Source organism: Carassius gibelio, chromosome A22 (assembly GCF_023724105.1).
Source record: "Carassius gibelio isolate Cgi1373 ecotype wild population from Czech Republic chromosome A22, carGib1.2-hapl.c, whole genome shotgun sequence".
NCBI lineage: Eukaryota > Metazoa > Chordata > Actinopteri > Cypriniformes > Cyprinidae > Carassius > Carassius gibelio.
In genome coordinates, this window is record NC_068392.1 from 9,194,045 (window position 1) to 9,212,081 (window position 18,037).

Consider the following 18,037-nt stretch of genomic DNA (forward strand, 5'->3'; position numbering starts at 1 on the left):
TTTTTCATTATTGTGGCCCCTATTGTATCTCTTAGTTTTCTTCTTCCTTCCCACTGGGAGTCTGTGGCAACCCTATGGAACTGTAAGTAGGAAAATTTGGCACAATTGTAGTGTGATGGTCATGAATGGTAATCTGACCAACTTTGGGGTCTCTAGGTCTATAGTCAACGCTCAAAAATTAGGTTCAATTTCAATTAAATTTCTAAATATTTAACCCCTTTTTTTAAATAAAATAATAATTAAATTAAGTACACCTGAGTACTCTCCACATGCTGATTACATTATATAATTTACATTAAGAATTCGTCCATTACAGTAGTGGCCATTTTGAAAAGTACAGTATTCAATTTTTTTCACTACTCCTACAAAATATGTCCAATTCTTTGGAAAATTGTTTAAGATGATCTTTGGACCGAGCCCCATAGTAATGACTGAAGAGATTTTTGAAATTCGCTAATTTCATGCAGTGTAATGATGGTGACCAGAGGTCATCTGGAGGTGAGGATACTCCAGAACAATCCTGCATCCTCATTCTAACCTGCCACAATCAATTTACTGTTTGGACAGTGGCTGAAGACCCCCACCCCAGCCATACCCCTGCAACACATGCAGCCCTGAACAGAAACCCCACTGGCTTCATGTTTTTAATACAGCTTCAGCCACTTCTTTTGTGTCCTGATGAAGATATTTTTAGGTTAACTTGTTTTTTATGTGCAAGCCAATAATCAGAAAAGGAATAGCGAGAGCAAAGACTTTGCCAAATAGTGTAAATCCTACAGTTGTTCCCACAACAGCTTTCCTTTAACTGAACGCTGTACTGCCTTAAGGGTTATGTAGTGCGGAGAGTATAATTTATTCATTAATTTAATTTCAAGTATTCTCCTCTGCAGGTCATGTCGATATAACAGTTGCAGCACTATTAATAAAAATGAAACCATAAACAAAAGGTTTTGTTATTGTGCTTTGGGTAGTTAAGGCAATATTTGTAAGCTGGACAAAAAAATGTCTGCTCTGGCCTGCATATATTTTCAGTTAATTAGTATTTTTCCATGTTTTTCCATCTTTTTAATGGTCTTCTTTTAGATTATTTTACCTGCAAATTTAAAAACATTTAATAAATAAATTTAAATTTGTATAAATTTCAATTGAAATTATTTATAAATTTGTTTGTCCACACAAATGAAGATGTTGGGTGAATCTAAAAAAAAAAATTATTACAGTGAGAAAAAATAAGATTTTGATGACATTATTGAAAATAAATGTTACTTATACATCTTAATATAAAACATTGTTGATGTTGTTATTATTATTATTATGTTCATTGTCCGAAGCTCAAACTGTCGTTTTGCAGATGAGTTAAAATAATTATAATGACATTATTGAAGTCTAGTTTGATATCATTGTTTATTATTATTTACTACTGTAATCACATTTTATTCAACAAGGTATGTGACTGAAATGTCCTTATTTGTCATTAAATAATATAATGTAAAAAAAAAAAAAGTAAAAACAAACAAAAAAAGTAACCTTGAAAGTAGGCTTAATCTTCTATGACATCAGGTGTATTTTTCTAAATTTGGTTTTATTGTACCCAAATTTAGTGCTTTCTATTTAATTTTTTCTGGATTCCTTTTTCGGGCTTCATGGTTTAATTACATTTTAATGGAATTTTGGAATCATGAAACTTACTGTTTAAGATACAGTTTAAAAGCAATTTAATAAAAAGATTATCAGAAATTATATTTTTAGGGCACAAAATTCTGTTTTATTTTTCTGGATTCCATTTTAATGATTTAATACAATTTGAATTATCAAAAAAGAATGTCTAAATGGTTAATAGGGCTGCACGATAAATCGCGTGCGATATTTAATGCACATCTTGTCAGTAAAGCCGGTTCTGTAAGCAGCGGTAAATATCCATCACTTGCGCGCTTTCACATGAAGCAGCATTAACTACACAGAGCCGTCTCTGTGTAGTTAATGCTGCTTCATGTGAAAGCGCGCAAGTGATGGATATTTACCGCTGCTTACTGAAAAGCGGTAAAAAAGATGCGCATTAAATGTCGTATGCGATTTATCGTGCAGCCCTAATGGTTAAATTCATAGATTTTTTTTACATTTAATGACTTTAGTTTAATTAAATTACATATTTTACATTAATGTAGCCCTATGAAATAAACATTTTTAGAAATTCTGTTCATGCATCACATGTGCGTGAGTATGTGTAGAAGACAAACCACTCATTCACACAGACACACAGAACACAGACACGAGTTAATATTGCAATTTTACAGCCCTTTACAAAATTTGCCATGTTCTGCGATAGGCGTTTTACTGCAAATTTCAGTTTTAGAACAGGATTCTGCGAATCTATCCTCGTTTTCTGCATCTTGGAGCCCTAAGTGCTTGCTGGTGAGCTGCCATTTTCCCAGTGTATGATGTTTGAGGCTTGTTCACAAAGCCATCCCAGTCTTCACTGACCAGCTGCCCCTCCCTCACAATAGCCCCCTGTTCCCAGCACTGCCCGACATGTATCTTAATGCAGTCAACATCTAGCGACTGAGCTGCCATTCACTCTGAACTGTAACGCTTCTATTAGCGGCCTCATCATACACCCGTTCCACCTCCCTGAGAAAATCAATAGCCCGCAACCAACGTGATTTCATTCTCATAAAGACACGCCAACGAGAGAGCCTTTTGAAGTCTTTTATATACATGCCTCACTTTATGGCTTTGTAATGTTGAAATGGATTTAGGTAGATAGGGTCGGCCCCTCATAGACTGTGTCGCTGGGTCAGCTCACTGCTGACACAGAAATGAAAGTTCGTATAACCTAGAGACACTCTTCATGCAGTCATATCCTCTGGACATGTGTGCAGAGGTTTGAATCATAGCTACATGCGTGCCTCGGGACTGAAGTTGTTTTTGCAATATTTAAAATATGAAAACTTGCTGTGAATTTTACCATTATGTAGTTGTAAAGTGGAAGCAAACTTTTTGTGTCAGTTTAAAGATTATATTTTTCTTAAAGCCCTTTTTTTTTAGTAAATCAGAAGTTTAGATTTGTACATTTCATCTTTAGCAAATATTATTTTCATTGCAATCGAGTCTAGCAATGCATTTCAATGTATACTGTGTGTACATGGATCATGAATTATATGCTTTAGATCTTGTTTATATAATTTTCCACAGTTTACGGTTTCAGTTATTCAGGGCATTTATTGAAATTAAATGATGACGTAAATAGGATCCAATTTGATTTCATGTTGTCTTTGAAAGCAGTGGATTTAGAAAAGCCCTGACTGTTGCTGTAAATAATGCCAAATCTAGTCCAGCTGTCATCCTGACCTGTACTTGTTCTGCCAGTGCTGTGATGAGAGCTAGAGTGCCCTGTCTGTCCCTGTACAGAGTCCCTCGGATCAAAAGCTCCGGTACCGACAGATGAAGAGGATTATGGTCATTGTTTTCTCCAGCCTTTTCTCTTTTTTTGTAATGAAACATTTATAAAGGCCTCTGGCTGACACTGTTGTTCAGTAGTGTCTATGGATCAGCGTATTTTATACATTTCACCTACATGCGCTCATGAGTTCTGTTTTTTCATTTGGCCTAACGTCATGCTATACAATAATAACCAGTACTTTTTCGGGGGACAAATGTGTCTTAGTTTAAAAAACAAATTGTGACTTGATTATTTTTTTTTCATAGCTGCCAAAAGTATTAGTAGTGATATTTATTATCCCTGTGTGTAAATTTGTAGATTTTGACATAGGCATAGTTATGTCAGATGGGATATCACGTTGAGAGTGTTTTGTTTTAACAGTCTGGCTGTTACAATCATGATCACTCCATTTGACTCCCCTCCATTAATCAATCCAGACACTCCTCCTAACCCCAACTATGGGCCCAAGACACAAGGTGCAATTGGGATGCTAACAGATTTCTCTGGGAATTACAGGCCTCTTTGAATGCTGCCAGTCAGTAAAGATGAAGTTCCTTTTGTATTTTATGAGCACTTCTAGTTGTAATTAACCTAAACGGTAAGCCCCTCCCCTCAAATGCAGATGAGCCAATGGCAGTGGAGTATCAGTTGCCCGGGAGGCGGAACTCGGACATCTTTAGGTTTCAGTGCCATAGAGAAACATTGGAAGATCAAAAGTCGCATTGGTTTAATAATGTTTATGCTACAAAAATCGGAAAACAATGTGACGTGACTAGGGTACTTGTAACTCTAATTACAGGTATCCTGAGAGGATAGGCAATGTAATTTATTTTATTCCATTTCCTAAATCCAAATTTATCATAAACACCTCGGAAGAAGGTTTTCACTGACAGCTGTCATTGTAAGACAGGGAGCAACTTGTCAGTAAAACTAGTAAAAATCTGCATTTGTGATTGTGATAGAGTAGACTTGGGCAATGTTATCTTTCCAGGGGAATGAAATCCCCCTCTCGGAGTCTCTTAATTTGTTCCTGTTTGTTGCACAATGTCAGCTGCTGTGAAGGAGGGTCCTGGCTAACTGAAATGCCTGGCAACTGTAACTAAGGGGCAGGGATTGCTACGATTGGGCACTGGTCTGTGTAAGTGACTTGAAGCAGGAATGAAAACGAGAACGAAAGATAATAAATCAGGAAGCTGTAGGAGACGACACCGAGAGATGGAAGTCTTTGATTATTTTTGAATGTGGAAACATCTTCAGGGTGTGCAGGAAGAGGAGGATAATGAGAAGAGAGCGAGAACAGTGTGCTGGGAGGAGTTGAGGACCTCAGGTGTCGCCAAAAGGGGAGGGAGGAGAGTTATAGAGCGAGAGCAAGCGGGAGAGAGAGGGCAAAGCAAGGAGGGAGTGAATGTGATCGAGAGTCACAGAGGAAGAGAGAGCGAGAGTGTGAAGGGGGAGAGAAAACTGTGAGCCACTCACGGCATCTCTGAGCACCAGCAGTAACTGCTCTCTTTTCCTCAGCTCATTGTCTGATTTGTCGCACAAATCTAAATTTCTTAATTTCTACGTGTGTTTTGCACTGTGCACCCTCGGTGGGAACTGCTGTCAACCTGCTTTGGCTCACGGGTCGCAGAGAGCGGACAAGGACATGGGCGGTATGCAGATCTTCCAATTTTGCGAACGGAATTAGTATTTTTGAGAAGACTTTCAATAATGTGTCACAAAGGAGTTGGAGAAGCAGCAGTGAGGTCTGTCTCAGAAGGAAAGAAGCTGAGCATGTACAACTAATCAGATGCAGAGGCTGCCATGTGATGTGCAAAGCTTTGGACGGAACGATGGACTTGAACTGAGAACATATGGAATTTAGACAGGATGCCCAGAGCACGCTGTCCTAGTGCAATCTGAGAAGACACCTTCACGTAAGCAGCGATATACCTCTTTTGGAAAACACAGGTCTCTCCTTTTTATGTGACCTGCATTTACCCGAGATGCACAGTGAAAGTTCATGAAAAGTAAATGGATTGGGAGCAAATAAGACCAAAGCAGTCGCTGTACCCCCAGAACACGATCTTGAAATTTTGATTAGTTCCGTTTTGCCTCACTCAGACTCCCGCAGGCTATGAGCGGTGCTCTGTGCAGCAGTAGCTCTGGCAACTCTCATATGCTGTCCTGTGTTTGTCTAGAGCGTCTGTGTTTTGATTTGGACTATAGAAGCCAAGAGGTCCCTATTCCAGAAGCAAAACATGGTGCATGTTATTGTTTGGAGACATACTGATATGAATAGATATTTTGGAGACTTTTGCAACTCTTGAAATTACATTTTTGTGGACTCGAAGGTATGACCCTGGAACTTTCTTCATCAATTTTGTTACCTTTATTGTCTATGCTTAATCCTTCTTATATAGTCTTAACTGGTCACAGGAAATCGTTTGACCTTCATTTCCTTATCCCGCAACCCCTTCTACAACCCTGAACATTTTACCCTTGAGAGGACAGCTTAAGGAATTGGTCGACTTCACTGCAGGGGCTGTGGACAATATTGCCAGCTGACTTTCAGCACATATATGCAAACCTTTTGTGACTGTTGCTGTTTCCAACAGCCCTAATTTTGTTTGCAAAGGGAAATATCTCTGTCTTACAATTACTGAACTGCTCCTAAGCATGACTGATTTCAGAGGAGTGCCAGGCACTTTTTTTTCTTCTCCTTACAGACTCTATTGATTTTTGCCAATGCTCAGTTCATTGAGATCCAGCCATGTGAAAGACCGAGGTAAAGGGGAAAAGACAGAAGATTGAGTTCTGGTGCAAGAGATTACTGAGAAAGCACAGACACAGGATCACGTTGCAGGCCATCAGCACTGCGTTTAGGACAACTGAACCTTATCCAAGAAGACAAGGTCCAGGACAATGAACCGGTCAGAGCTGATCGAACCGGTCCCAAGTGTAAACAGCAGCCTTAGCAATCCCTTCAGTGTGTCCCTAAACCACTCCTGCCCCCTAGGCTGGGGGGAGAACAAGGTCATGGAAGCTTGCGTCTTAGAGACTGTGGTCATTGTGATGCTGACGGTGCTCATCATTGCTGGGAATTTAACAGTGATCTTTGTGTTTCATTGTGCCCCATTATTACACCACTACACCACTAGTTACTTCATCCAGACTATGGCCTACGCGGATCTGTTGGTGGGGCTAAGTTGCCTGGTTCCCACCCTTTCCCTGCTCCATTACCCAGCTGGTGTCCAAGAACCACTCACCTGTCAGGTGTTCAGCTATGTAATCTCTGTACTCAAGAGCGTTTCGATGGCTTGCTTGGCTTGCATTAGTGTGGACCGCTATCTGGCTATTACTAAGCCCCTCTCCTACAACCAGCTGGTAACACCCTGCCGCCTTCGCTGCTGCATCGTTCTCATATGGATCTACTCTTGCGTGGTGTTTCTCCCATCTTTCTTCGGCTGGGGTAAGCCAGGGTACCATGGGGATATCTTTGAATGGTGTGCCCACTCTTGGCCCACATCTGCACTCTTCACTGGCTTTGTTGTGTGCCTGTTGTATGCCCCTGCGGCCCTGGTGGTCTGTTTCACCTACTTCCACATCTTCCGCATCTGCCAGCAGCATAACCGAGAAATCAGCGAGCGACGGGCACGCTTTCCCAGCCAGGAGATGGAAACCGCCGAAGGAGGCAACCACACAGGCCACGGGCCAGACCGGAGGTACGCCATGGTGCTCTTTCGGATCACCAGTGTTTTCTACATGCTTTGGCTCCCCTACATTTTCTATTTCCTTCTGGAGAGCTCTCATGTGCTGGAAAGCCCTGCCCTCTCCTTTGTGACCACCTGGTTAGCAATTAGCAACAGCTTCTGCAACTGCGTCATTTATAGCCTGTCCAACAGCGTATTCCGGCTGGGAATGCGTAGACTCTCACAGACGCTCTGCTCCTCCTGCTCTTTCAGCCCGTGCACTCATGATGATAAGGACTTTGGAGAGCCAAAACCAAGAAAGAGAGCCAACTCCTGCTCCATTTGAAGATCTTAAAGGGTTGCTTGGATCAGTCATAAGCTGCTAAATGTTGTTGCAATGGATTTAGCCCAGATTTTAACGTAACTGTACCTCTAACTAAAAGTTGATGATTGTGTCTTATATAGAGTTAGAAGAAACTACCAACAGTGAGGATGAAGTAGTCTAATAGTAATGTGATCTACATTCCCTCTAAATATTATGATGACCTGCCTTGGCCCTGTTAATACCACAGAATTGTCACTGGCCCCAACTTGTTTGAGATATGGAGTTTGTAGAGCGTTTGTGAGCAAAAGCCAGGGGGTGAGTTCAAAGCTCTTGCTTGTGATTGCTCTTTTCAAATGGAGCATACTTGTTAACTTTAGGTACATAACCCATGTTGCTGGATTGATTGTTTTGATGTTTGTTGAATTAGATTTTTGTCACAGCTGTAATTGTAAAAACAGTTGCTTTACAAAATGATGAGCACTTAAAGACCTTAACTAGCTAATTTTAGCGAAGGTCTTCTCCTAGTGGCTTTTATGGTACAGTTTGTCTAGAATCTTAATCACAGGCAATTCATGTCAAAAGCGATGTAGCAAAGGACAAACAGCTTGGTCTGTATTTATTTTTCCAAAATCTTCATTTTAGATCTGATGTTTTTGTAGGAAATCTTAAAATATCATATGCACACAATATCAACAAATGCCAGTAATAGATGTGGACGGTAGTTTAGATCCCCAGTTATGTAAAGCCTTGATTAGTTTATTTTTATAGTTTTTTACTTTTGTTTTATTTTTATTTTTTGTGATGGGAAGTTACCCATGTAAGCTGAAAAACTTAAATTTTGTATAAATACATTTTGTAGTGTTGTTTTTCCTTTCTTCTGTTGTCATTTATACATTCCAGTTCCAATTATTTTTTACATTGATTATTTTCCAAATATTTACTGATTTACTGCATAGTTGTGTGACTGTTCCTAAAACATTATACTTCGCCATATTGAATTTGGCAATGAGTTTTTTATGTTTTTATGCATCAGCCATTATTTTTGTAAAGATACAGAGAATACGATATATGGCTGCTTCTTTTTGTATTATAATACTTGGGTATTGTTTGGGGCAGTGTTAAACTCGATGCTTGAGTCTGGTATTGGTGGTTTAGAAAGAAATGTTGTGTTGAAAACATTTTTTGTGCATATTTCAGTTTGTCTATGCCTGTAAACTTTATTTGCTGATGGATGTTACAGCACTGTACATGCTGAACTTCACAGCTCTGAAAAATCGTCAATACAACAACTAGACTAGTTGATGTGCATTAGATAATGAAGAAAAGAAAAAGATAAGAAGAATACACTCACTTTCAAATTAAATCGTGAGGGTGTTCTTTTGTAATTCTTAACAACTTAAGAGTAAATTGACTATTTATGTATTTATTTTTCAATGTCCTATGGATTTAAAACCAATAAAATAGCAGAATATTCCTGTATAAATTTTGCAGATGACATTATGATGTTTCGGTCCATTTCTTTTTTCTTGATTGGGAGTATACAAGAGAATAAAAACTATAAAAACTCTATTTCTTTTTAGTTCAGCAATTTGTGTTTTTGTTTTTTGTGAAACTCTTTGGTTTTGCTGTTGCTGCCAGTACAATAAATGTGAACAGTAAACACCGATTTATGAGTGCATCTTTTGTCTGTAGTTAATCTGGATTTCACTTAAATCAATTGAAGTTTTATCACTTCTTAATCTCCTTCTAATGCTAATGCGTAGCTTTTTCGGTTTTTAAGCATGTGATCCTGATTCCTGCTCTGTCAATCCCGGTCAACTGGCTGTGTAATGTTTCCTGATAGGTCCATAGAGTCTGGTCAGAGTTTAAGTTGCTCATGTCCTCTAAAGCTTCAGGGCAAAACAATCCCAGCACAACGGCCCCAGACTGCACACGCAGCAGGCTCGGCACTCGACGGCTGCCGCTAAAAAGGTTACAACTCCCTTCAGAAGGGAAATTATACATGTGCAGTTCGAGCAAGGGGGAAAATGAAGTAACCTTTTTGAAACCTAATGAGCACATCAAATGTTTCCATGATCATGTGAGTCTTTGGACCTTGGCACCGGCATGAATAAAACATGAATGCTCTCAGCGGTCACTAAGAGTGTGTCCCATTCCGCTTGCTTACACTTCTTATGTGACCTGAAAATGCATACATCCTTTTTGTATCTTTATCATTACTCAGCCCAAATACCTTTTCCTTTTTGATTTAAAGTGACCATTTTATATCTGGCGGAGGTTGTCAGTCTTACTGTGGGAGATTTGTGAGCCTAGCGGATCTTAATGGCCGTATGGAACGGTGTTTAGCCAGCACAGCTGCTCCAGGGCACTGGCCTTTGCCGACATTGAAGGTAATGCATGCCCTGTCACAGACACTGACAAAAGAGGGCTTGTTTTTTGGCAAATGTATTAGTACATGTTGTTTCAGGCCCTTTGTAGCTCTATTTTTTGCCGGTCACAAAATAGCAGACTGTTGAAAGTTAATAATTGGTGTTTTTGTACTGTTGCTTGCTTTTTGTTCATAGGAACCTATTGGACTACACTCCCCATTCTTTGTTTTTATGTGGAGCCTGTGAGAAATACACATTTTGTGACAGTGTTTTTATGCACGCGTTTTATCTCATTATATTCAGATTGAGTATATTCATTTTAAGAATTAACGACAGGGCCCAAATTGTGCCCAAGTGATACTTTTTTGGTTTGTGCGTTTTCATGATTTATGAAGTGGACCTGCATAAAAGAGTCATTTGTTTGTAAAATCAGATATTGGTTTAGCTGTACGTTTTTGATTCACTCCTGCTTCAAAAAGAATCAGTTTAAAGTGGCATTTGAATTGGACTACACTGCTCAGGTTCAATGTTATTGCATCCAGCTTGTGAGAAAGACGCAGTTCTTGGCAGTATTTTGTGTCTTATATTCAATTAAAGTCTAGTTGCTTTTGGACTAGATTCAAGCCAACACTGGCTTTGAGTAAAAGATGGAATTTTAAGAACAATATGGTGATCGCTCAAATGAATTAATTGGATCATAGTATTTGAACCAACCCTAGAATTGATGTGTAACTTTATACCAATACAATCTGTATACAATTGAAATGAGGAAGGACCAAAGGTTTTTTGGTGTTTTGTGGCTCTCCCAGGTCCAGGGTTTCATTATGGCTCCTCTCTGTTCGAGTCTTTTGCTGATGCAAACTGCAGAAGAAAGCCTAATGTCAGTGAGATGGTGGCACAGGTTGAGCTGAGGGTAACTAAGCACTGGTCCCGGTAGTGTATTTTTAGACCACATTCTGGTCATGCTTCTGTCATGCTCCTGGCCTTTTTTAATGCACTTTCAGACCAAGATTTGAGGCTAGGTCCTAAAAGAAAAACAGGCTTTATGCTATGCCCATGCTAAATATTAAGTGAATATATAGAAGAAGAAAAAGCCAAACTGTTCTCTTTTTTGTTAATACCATTGTTACTTTTACAACTTATCTTTATATATACATTTTTAGTCCTCCTATGTTAAGTAGCATTGATTTAACTCTAAGAGCGAACAATTTCGTGATTTCTCTTGATGTTGCTTCTTTTCTCATATACTTGAAGACATTTGTTCACCCTTGCCAGTTTCATCCATATTCATGGACACAACCAAGTGGAGCTTACCGTCCAGGCCTGTGAATATTTATGAAAATCCTCTGCGTGCCATATTATGAATTCCTTTTAATATTAATCTGTACTGCCACAGTTTCAAGAGGCATTCTCCTCCATCAAAAGGCTTTGAGTTGCTCGTCGGCAAGCGGGAGGAACACCTTCCCCTCTCGGTCTCTAAACAAGGTGAAGCACTCACGCTCCTCGTTGCACACAGTGCTAATCACCATTGTTTCTGTACCTAATGGCTGGTTATTATGGCTCCTCTTTCTTTCAAACTCTGTAAGTGGGATACCGGTACTTATGTTTGTGAAGTGAGAGTTTAAAAGGATGCCAAACCCACCCAGGCACTCTTCACTCTGTTGTCTGTGGGTGGTGTTGGTTAGTGCTTAGATCTGTAGTAGAAACTAAAAGGGTGTAAGGTTTGAATCCCACAAGAAGAATATGCATTTTAGTTAAGTGACTTGGAAAGTCTTTGTGACTTTTCGTCAACATTGGACAACAGTTAAAATCTTGCATATTTTATTTTATTTGTTATTATTTATTTTTTGCATTAATCGCGATGCATCACAATGCATTTACTATGCACTGCATCCTCAAATTTAAATGTTACTTAATATTTATACAATATGAACATATGCATGTATAAACGAAAAGTGTGCACCGCAAAAGCGTAAATGTGTGCACAGCAGAAATTACATGAATATTGAGGAAACGATGGATGGTTTTCAGAGACTGACTGGTTGCGCCATTAACAAAATCGCCTGTGTATTCATTTTTTTATATAATTATATACAGATTTTGCAGAGACTAACTGGTTGTGCCATTAACAAAATCACCTGTGTGTTGTGAACAGACGTGAATTCACATCATGGGGGGCTTCTGCCAGTTGAGTTCAACCACCATTTTTATTCATAATGTACGAGTGTGAACGCACCATAAGTAAAGATCTTCCTTTCGTTAACCCTAGCCGGAATAGTATGTTCATCTGTAATGAAGGTGCCTAATGGTTTTTGATATATTATGCAATCGTGAGGTCTGAGGATTCTCCCACTCTGGCCCATCGCCCCTGACCCACTCACGCAGCTGAATGGCCCACGGTCTGTTGACGGTAACACTCACTGACAGCTGTCCACTCCCAACTATTAGGCTGGTCGCATGCCCATCTGAGGAGACCGCCAACTGTCCGTTTGTACATGCAGGAGCAGAGGAATTTTGGAAAGTTGGGGAGAAACCTTTTCTGGATCATGACCATGAAGACTGGTTTGATATCAGTTTTATTGTCTTAAGTATCAATTACTTTGTAGCGGCTATCCAAAATTGGTCAAAGAATTCATCAGAGACCAAATATGGTCTTATGGTATAAAGAACATGGTATTCATTAAATATGTCGAGAGATATATTAACATATATATTAATTTCATTCGATAAATTGGAATTGGCATATATATATATATATATATATATATATATATATACACACATATATAAATATAGTGTTTTCTTGCTGGCAGACATGGATAAAGTTTGGTCAAATTTACAAAAATGGTTGATGATGTAATCCCTAAAAACTTAATTTAGTTGGAAATTAAAACATCAACAAAAACATAATTCTGTAAAGAAAAACAAAAGAAAACATTTTAAAAAATATAAATAAAAAAAGTATAAACCGTTATAATAATAGAATTTAATATATATTTTTCAACAACAAAAAATTTTTTTCATTGCAAGTAAAAATCTCCTGGTTAACAATAATTCCAGTGCCATTGCAGCTCCCTCAGGAGTGAACCCAGCTGTTCAGTCCTGGCAGCTCACACAGGCCTGCATTCCCCAGCACGCATCCTCTAAACTTGGCATGTCTTCACATTTACTTCCCCCATTCTCTCAGGTGATGCCACCTCTGTGTGATGCTAAACCACGTTTCTTTCCAAAGGATTTTGGATAGCTTGCTCTAAATGAAATACCATGAGACATCCAACGTCTCCAGCAGGGTCCTTGGAGTATCACCAGACTTCATTTGGCTGCACCACAGCGGCCAGCTGTAACACCGAAGTGGCTAAGCAGCCTTCCCCAGAGAACATAGATGGACCCCCCCCCACACCGTTCTGGACCTGCCTTGAGATGTGGTTTAATTTGAACTAAAAATGAATGCTGAGACATTATGTTCTCACGTGCGGCGCCTCTCCTCTCCCGTCTCGATTGATATTGAGTTCTCAGGTGGTTGTTACAAGACTATTCCGGCATTTGGTGCCACAGTGGAGGAGAGCTCCAGATGTTCCTGTGAGCGATAAGGGTGGGGAAGACAGGAGGAGGTGAAGTTTGGAGGGTAACAGAAGAGCATCTATTTTAGGCAAGGCGAATCTGTGCAGCCCACTTGTGGGTCAATGTGACAATTGTTCTTTTGTTGTTGTTGTTGTTTTTTCCAGGTCTTTTAATTTATCTAAAATGACATCAGTTATAAACTTTCTCATTAGATAATGTCTGTTCAAGACATTGTATATAATTGTAATATTTGTAATTTTGTAAATGTAAAATAATGTAATGAAAAGGGTATATATGTGTATATATATATATATATATATATATATATATATATATATATATATATATATATATATATATATGTATATGTGTGTGTGTGTGTGTGTGTGTGTGTGTATAAAATAAAACAAAATAAAAAATTATAAATTGTATTTAATTAAAACTAAATTTTTTACATATTTTACTTGAATAATATTTTTTATCTCATTATAGACTATGACACTCCCAATTCATAGACTATTCATAGATTATTCAAGTCATTGTATGTAGCTGTAAATTGCATTTTTTTTAAAAATTAAAGTAATTATAAGTCATTTTATTAATTACTTAATATATATTTAATGTGATTTTTTTTCTAATCTAATTAAAATCATTTTTCAAGGTAAAAACTAAATATATATAGACTCATTGAAGACTGATTATTCAATTAATTTTATAAATATAAATTGTATAAAAAAAATTGTAATTAAAATTAATTACATTTATCATGGACACGCCAAACTCCCATATATATTTACTTATATATTTAAAATATTAAAATATTAAGACACTCTTAACTCATTATAGACTATTGAAGTTATGTATATTAAATTTTTACTTATTTAAATAGATACTTTTTAACCTTGAAAAATGTTATTTAAATATATAAATAAATGTGTTGTTATATTTTTATGCCAGTGCATTAAATTGAATGGATTGGTTGGAGAGCTTTTTGCAGAATCCCGATGCTTGAATATCAAAAGTCTAGTTCTGTGCCAGACTGCCAGTCTATTTTTGGGCATATTAGAATATTAATAATTCCGGGTTGCAAATTCTTCAAATAAATCCTCGGATGTGGAGGGGGAGAACACAGTAGTCTTACATTGTCATTGAAACCACGAGGAAATCTTACCCCACCGATGTTTCACTTTTGATCATGGGAAATTAATTAAAATCATTGAGAGTAGGACGGCATGCATCCACAGGCCCGCTCGCGTCCCCTAGCACCACATCTCTCCCTATTGTTTTCATGGAAAACCACCAAGGGATCATGTGTCTGAGCCCGAAATGGCACCATGGCAGATAATGTCATTAGCGGGTGAACAAACGGGTTATGAAGACACACAAGGGGAGAAGTGAGAAGGGCAGAGGAAAAGCCTACCGTTCGTCCTCGAGGAATTGTCATGCACTCTTGAGTTCTTCATGACTTAATGGCAGAACAAGTGTCACTTTTGGAGAGCGTGTTTTCACATGTTCTCATGAGGGTTGCTGCAATGGCGTGTTGCAGAGAGATCAGACTGAAGCTAACGACCCTGATAGTAATGAGACAGCACTCGCTCTCTGCAGGTCTCCGCAGACAAGGCCTCGACCTCTGTCTTTTTTTGTTTCCTCTCCCTCTCATTTGCGTAAACCTTTGCTGTCTATCTCTTGATCTCCACACTCTGGCAGGTTGCCTCTGAACATACTTCACGGCATGCCAAGCCATTTACAAATGCCTTAACTTTCCATGCAGTGCAGATGTGTGTGTCTGAAAGCTCATTTTGAAATATGAAATCAGACTTAGCTTTTGCCTTGTTTTACGTATTGCTAGTCTTATTATGGTTATTAATATTAATATTTAATTAATTTTTTTTATATATTTAGTGAGTGTTTTGTCATGTCATAACATCAACATACAATTAAATTAAACAATTTTAGTTAAATTAAATAATTTTTCGTAACACTGATAAAAATTAATAATTTAATGTTAGTTTGACGTAAAAAGCATTTTAGTATTTAATGTTACCTTTATTTTGTGTATACAAGTAAGTATTCTCATATGTAACCCTGGTCTTAAGTGTCAATTTTTCAAAATTGAGATCTATATATTTTCATTGATGTATGGCCTGTTACGATTTGAATATCTGGGATCTGAGGGTGCAAAAAAATCTTGGCAATGCATATTATGAAACAGAAATTAAGTTTTGATATATTTACGGTAGGAAATTTACAAAATATCTTCATGGAACATGATCTTTTTCTTATTATCCAAATGATTTTTGGCATAAAAGAAATGCCCAATGTTTACCCAATGTTTTTTTGACTATTAGTAAAAATATACCCCAAGTATACCCCAAAACTTGTTTTGTGGTCAAGGTTCACAAATGTCTATAGAGTCAACTATTATGATTGAATTATATGCTTTGTTTTCCTCAGAAAACATAAATTTGTGGCGTTTTTATCTCATTGTATTTTCAATAACAGTGTGTTTTATTTTCATTTATATTGCATGACATAAATATGCATATACATATACACACACATATATATATATATATATATATATATATATATATATATATATATATATATTTATATATATATATATATATATTTATATATACACATAATATTACAACCTTCCTTTTTCTTATACAGAACAGAAAACAAAACAAAAAGCCCCCCCCCCCCAAAAAAAACACAAAAAGGCAATAGATAATGTTACATTTCGCTTGCAATAACAGTGTTTTAATAAAAATAGTTTAATAGTTTATGTATTGCTATGATGCACTATTCGTTATTGTTAGCAAATAACCTGTTACCGATTATTTGCGTCAGTAATTTACTTGATATTACTTGATATTTGTGTACAGAAAAAGAAAAAATAGATAGATAGATAGATAGATAGATAGATATGCACAGCTTGTTGAAAAATTGGCTCGGTATAGTGATTGCTGCTCCATGTGAAAGCATGCAGGTGATGGGAGATTTACCGCTTATTACAGAACCAAATTTACTGACAAGATGTGCATTAAATATCGTATGCGATATAATGTTTTTTTATTTTTTATTTATTTAATTGGAGATATTAGTAATTTAAAGAGAAACCTAAAACTTACAGTTGGCAACATTTACTCTACTTCCATGACATTTTAAGTCTGTATAATTCTCATTGTAGTAAATGATGACAAAATGTTAAAGCAAAAACTGTCGCTTTAAGCTTCAGGACTAGTAATCAGTAGGTTGCTGTTCTGAATAATGCAAGTCAAATAGGTTATGTGAAGTGAAATAAAGATTGTCGGTGTGCCTTTCCCCTAAAGGTTGCCCCTTTGTCATGCACATTTGGGTTAAAGGAGCGAGACAGATTGAGTCAAATCTTTGATTTGACACCTTGTGAGGAAAAGCAGGTCACCAAGAACAATGAAGGATGGTTTTGACACCACTGTTCCCTTATCAGCCAGGCTCCTCTCACAGCCCTTTAAATTAATAACCGACTGTATTAAAAGCCCTATTCTCCTGAGAGTCAACGCTCTTATTTCCAATCATCTCTGTGTGTTCGGCCAGATCCATCATAGTTTAATCCACTTGACCTGAGGTGAATCTTCTGGGTCTGTGCTTTCCCCTTGGAAACGAATTCTACCATTACTTCGTTGTGTAAATGTGGGATTAGCTGTTCATTTGAATAACATATCGACAAGTCGAGAGTTCCCGTCACTAACTCTCAGGGCTTTTTTTCCCACCAGCCCTCAAGACTTCAATTCTTGTAGCTATGCCAGCTTAATTCAGGAAGACTTTTTAGAGTTTTGAGGCTGAAAAATAATAGCCGCTAAAATAGAAAATTCTCTGCTTATAGTATCCAAATGCCATATTGAGGAGTTGAGATGCTACATCCCTCTTAATAAATTCGATCGAAACCTGCGGTTCTCTGAATTCCCAGAAGTCTAGAGCGTTTATTCGGTGGTCCTATCCCAAATGTTGGCGCTTAACCCTTGTGGTCCTCCTTTTGTGTTCAAATCAACTGAATAAACAGCCACTGGAAGACCTCTAGTACACATCAAGCACGCTGTTTTTGTTGAATTCTCAAAGGTCTTCTGGGTTCGTTGACATGTCCTCTACATGTTCCCTTCATTTCCATTGTGCCCTCTGACCTGAGATGCTGCCTGCATCCACCTACTTTGGTTTCTCACAGATTACTTTGGGATGTTTTGAATGGTCTGTGACTTGTGTGGCCTTTTTCTTCCATAATAGTGAAGTTTAAGTTTTCTAAAGAGGAAACTGGCCCAAGGCATAAAGGGCACCTTCCATCTAGGCACTCACATCACAAATGGATAGGTAAAAAACATCCGCTGTTCCCAGGTGGAGAGACAAATATAGACACTATTCTGCAATGCTTCACAGCTGAAGTAGTATTAAGTCCATACACATAAAATCTAAAAGCAATATCTTTCAGCAGTATCGTTAGTATAAAGTAAATTTGTAAAAATAGGACAAAAAATATATAATCTCCAGCATCACTAGTCTATTCTTTTCTCTTTTTTTTGGTAAAATTAATCAAACTATGGCAATGACAAGAAAAATAGATACTTTCTGCTCTCAATTTAGTATTTATATTTTGGTGGCATTTTCTTTAGGATGCACAGTATATTGTGTTGAC

The 18,037-nt window shown here is 37.6% G+C and overlaps 2 protein-coding genes across 4 annotated transcripts in view; both read left to right on the forward strand.

The window, feature by feature from the left end:
- LOC127943274 (rab GTPase-activating protein 1-like) overlaps nt 1–18,037 on the forward strand; it is a 75,435-nt gene that overhangs the window by 24,349 nt on the left and 33,049 nt on the right. The gene's annotated exons all lie outside the window — the stretch shown is intronic.
- On the forward strand, nt 3,384–9,101 carry LOC127943280 (G-protein coupled receptor 52-like). Its single transcript, XM_052539623.1, has one exon. It carries the CDS (start codon nt 6,344–6,346, stop codon nt 7,454–7,456), a length of 1,113 nt encoding a protein of 370 aa, XP_052395583.1. The 5' UTR covers nt 3,384–6,343; the 3' UTR covers nt 7,457–9,101.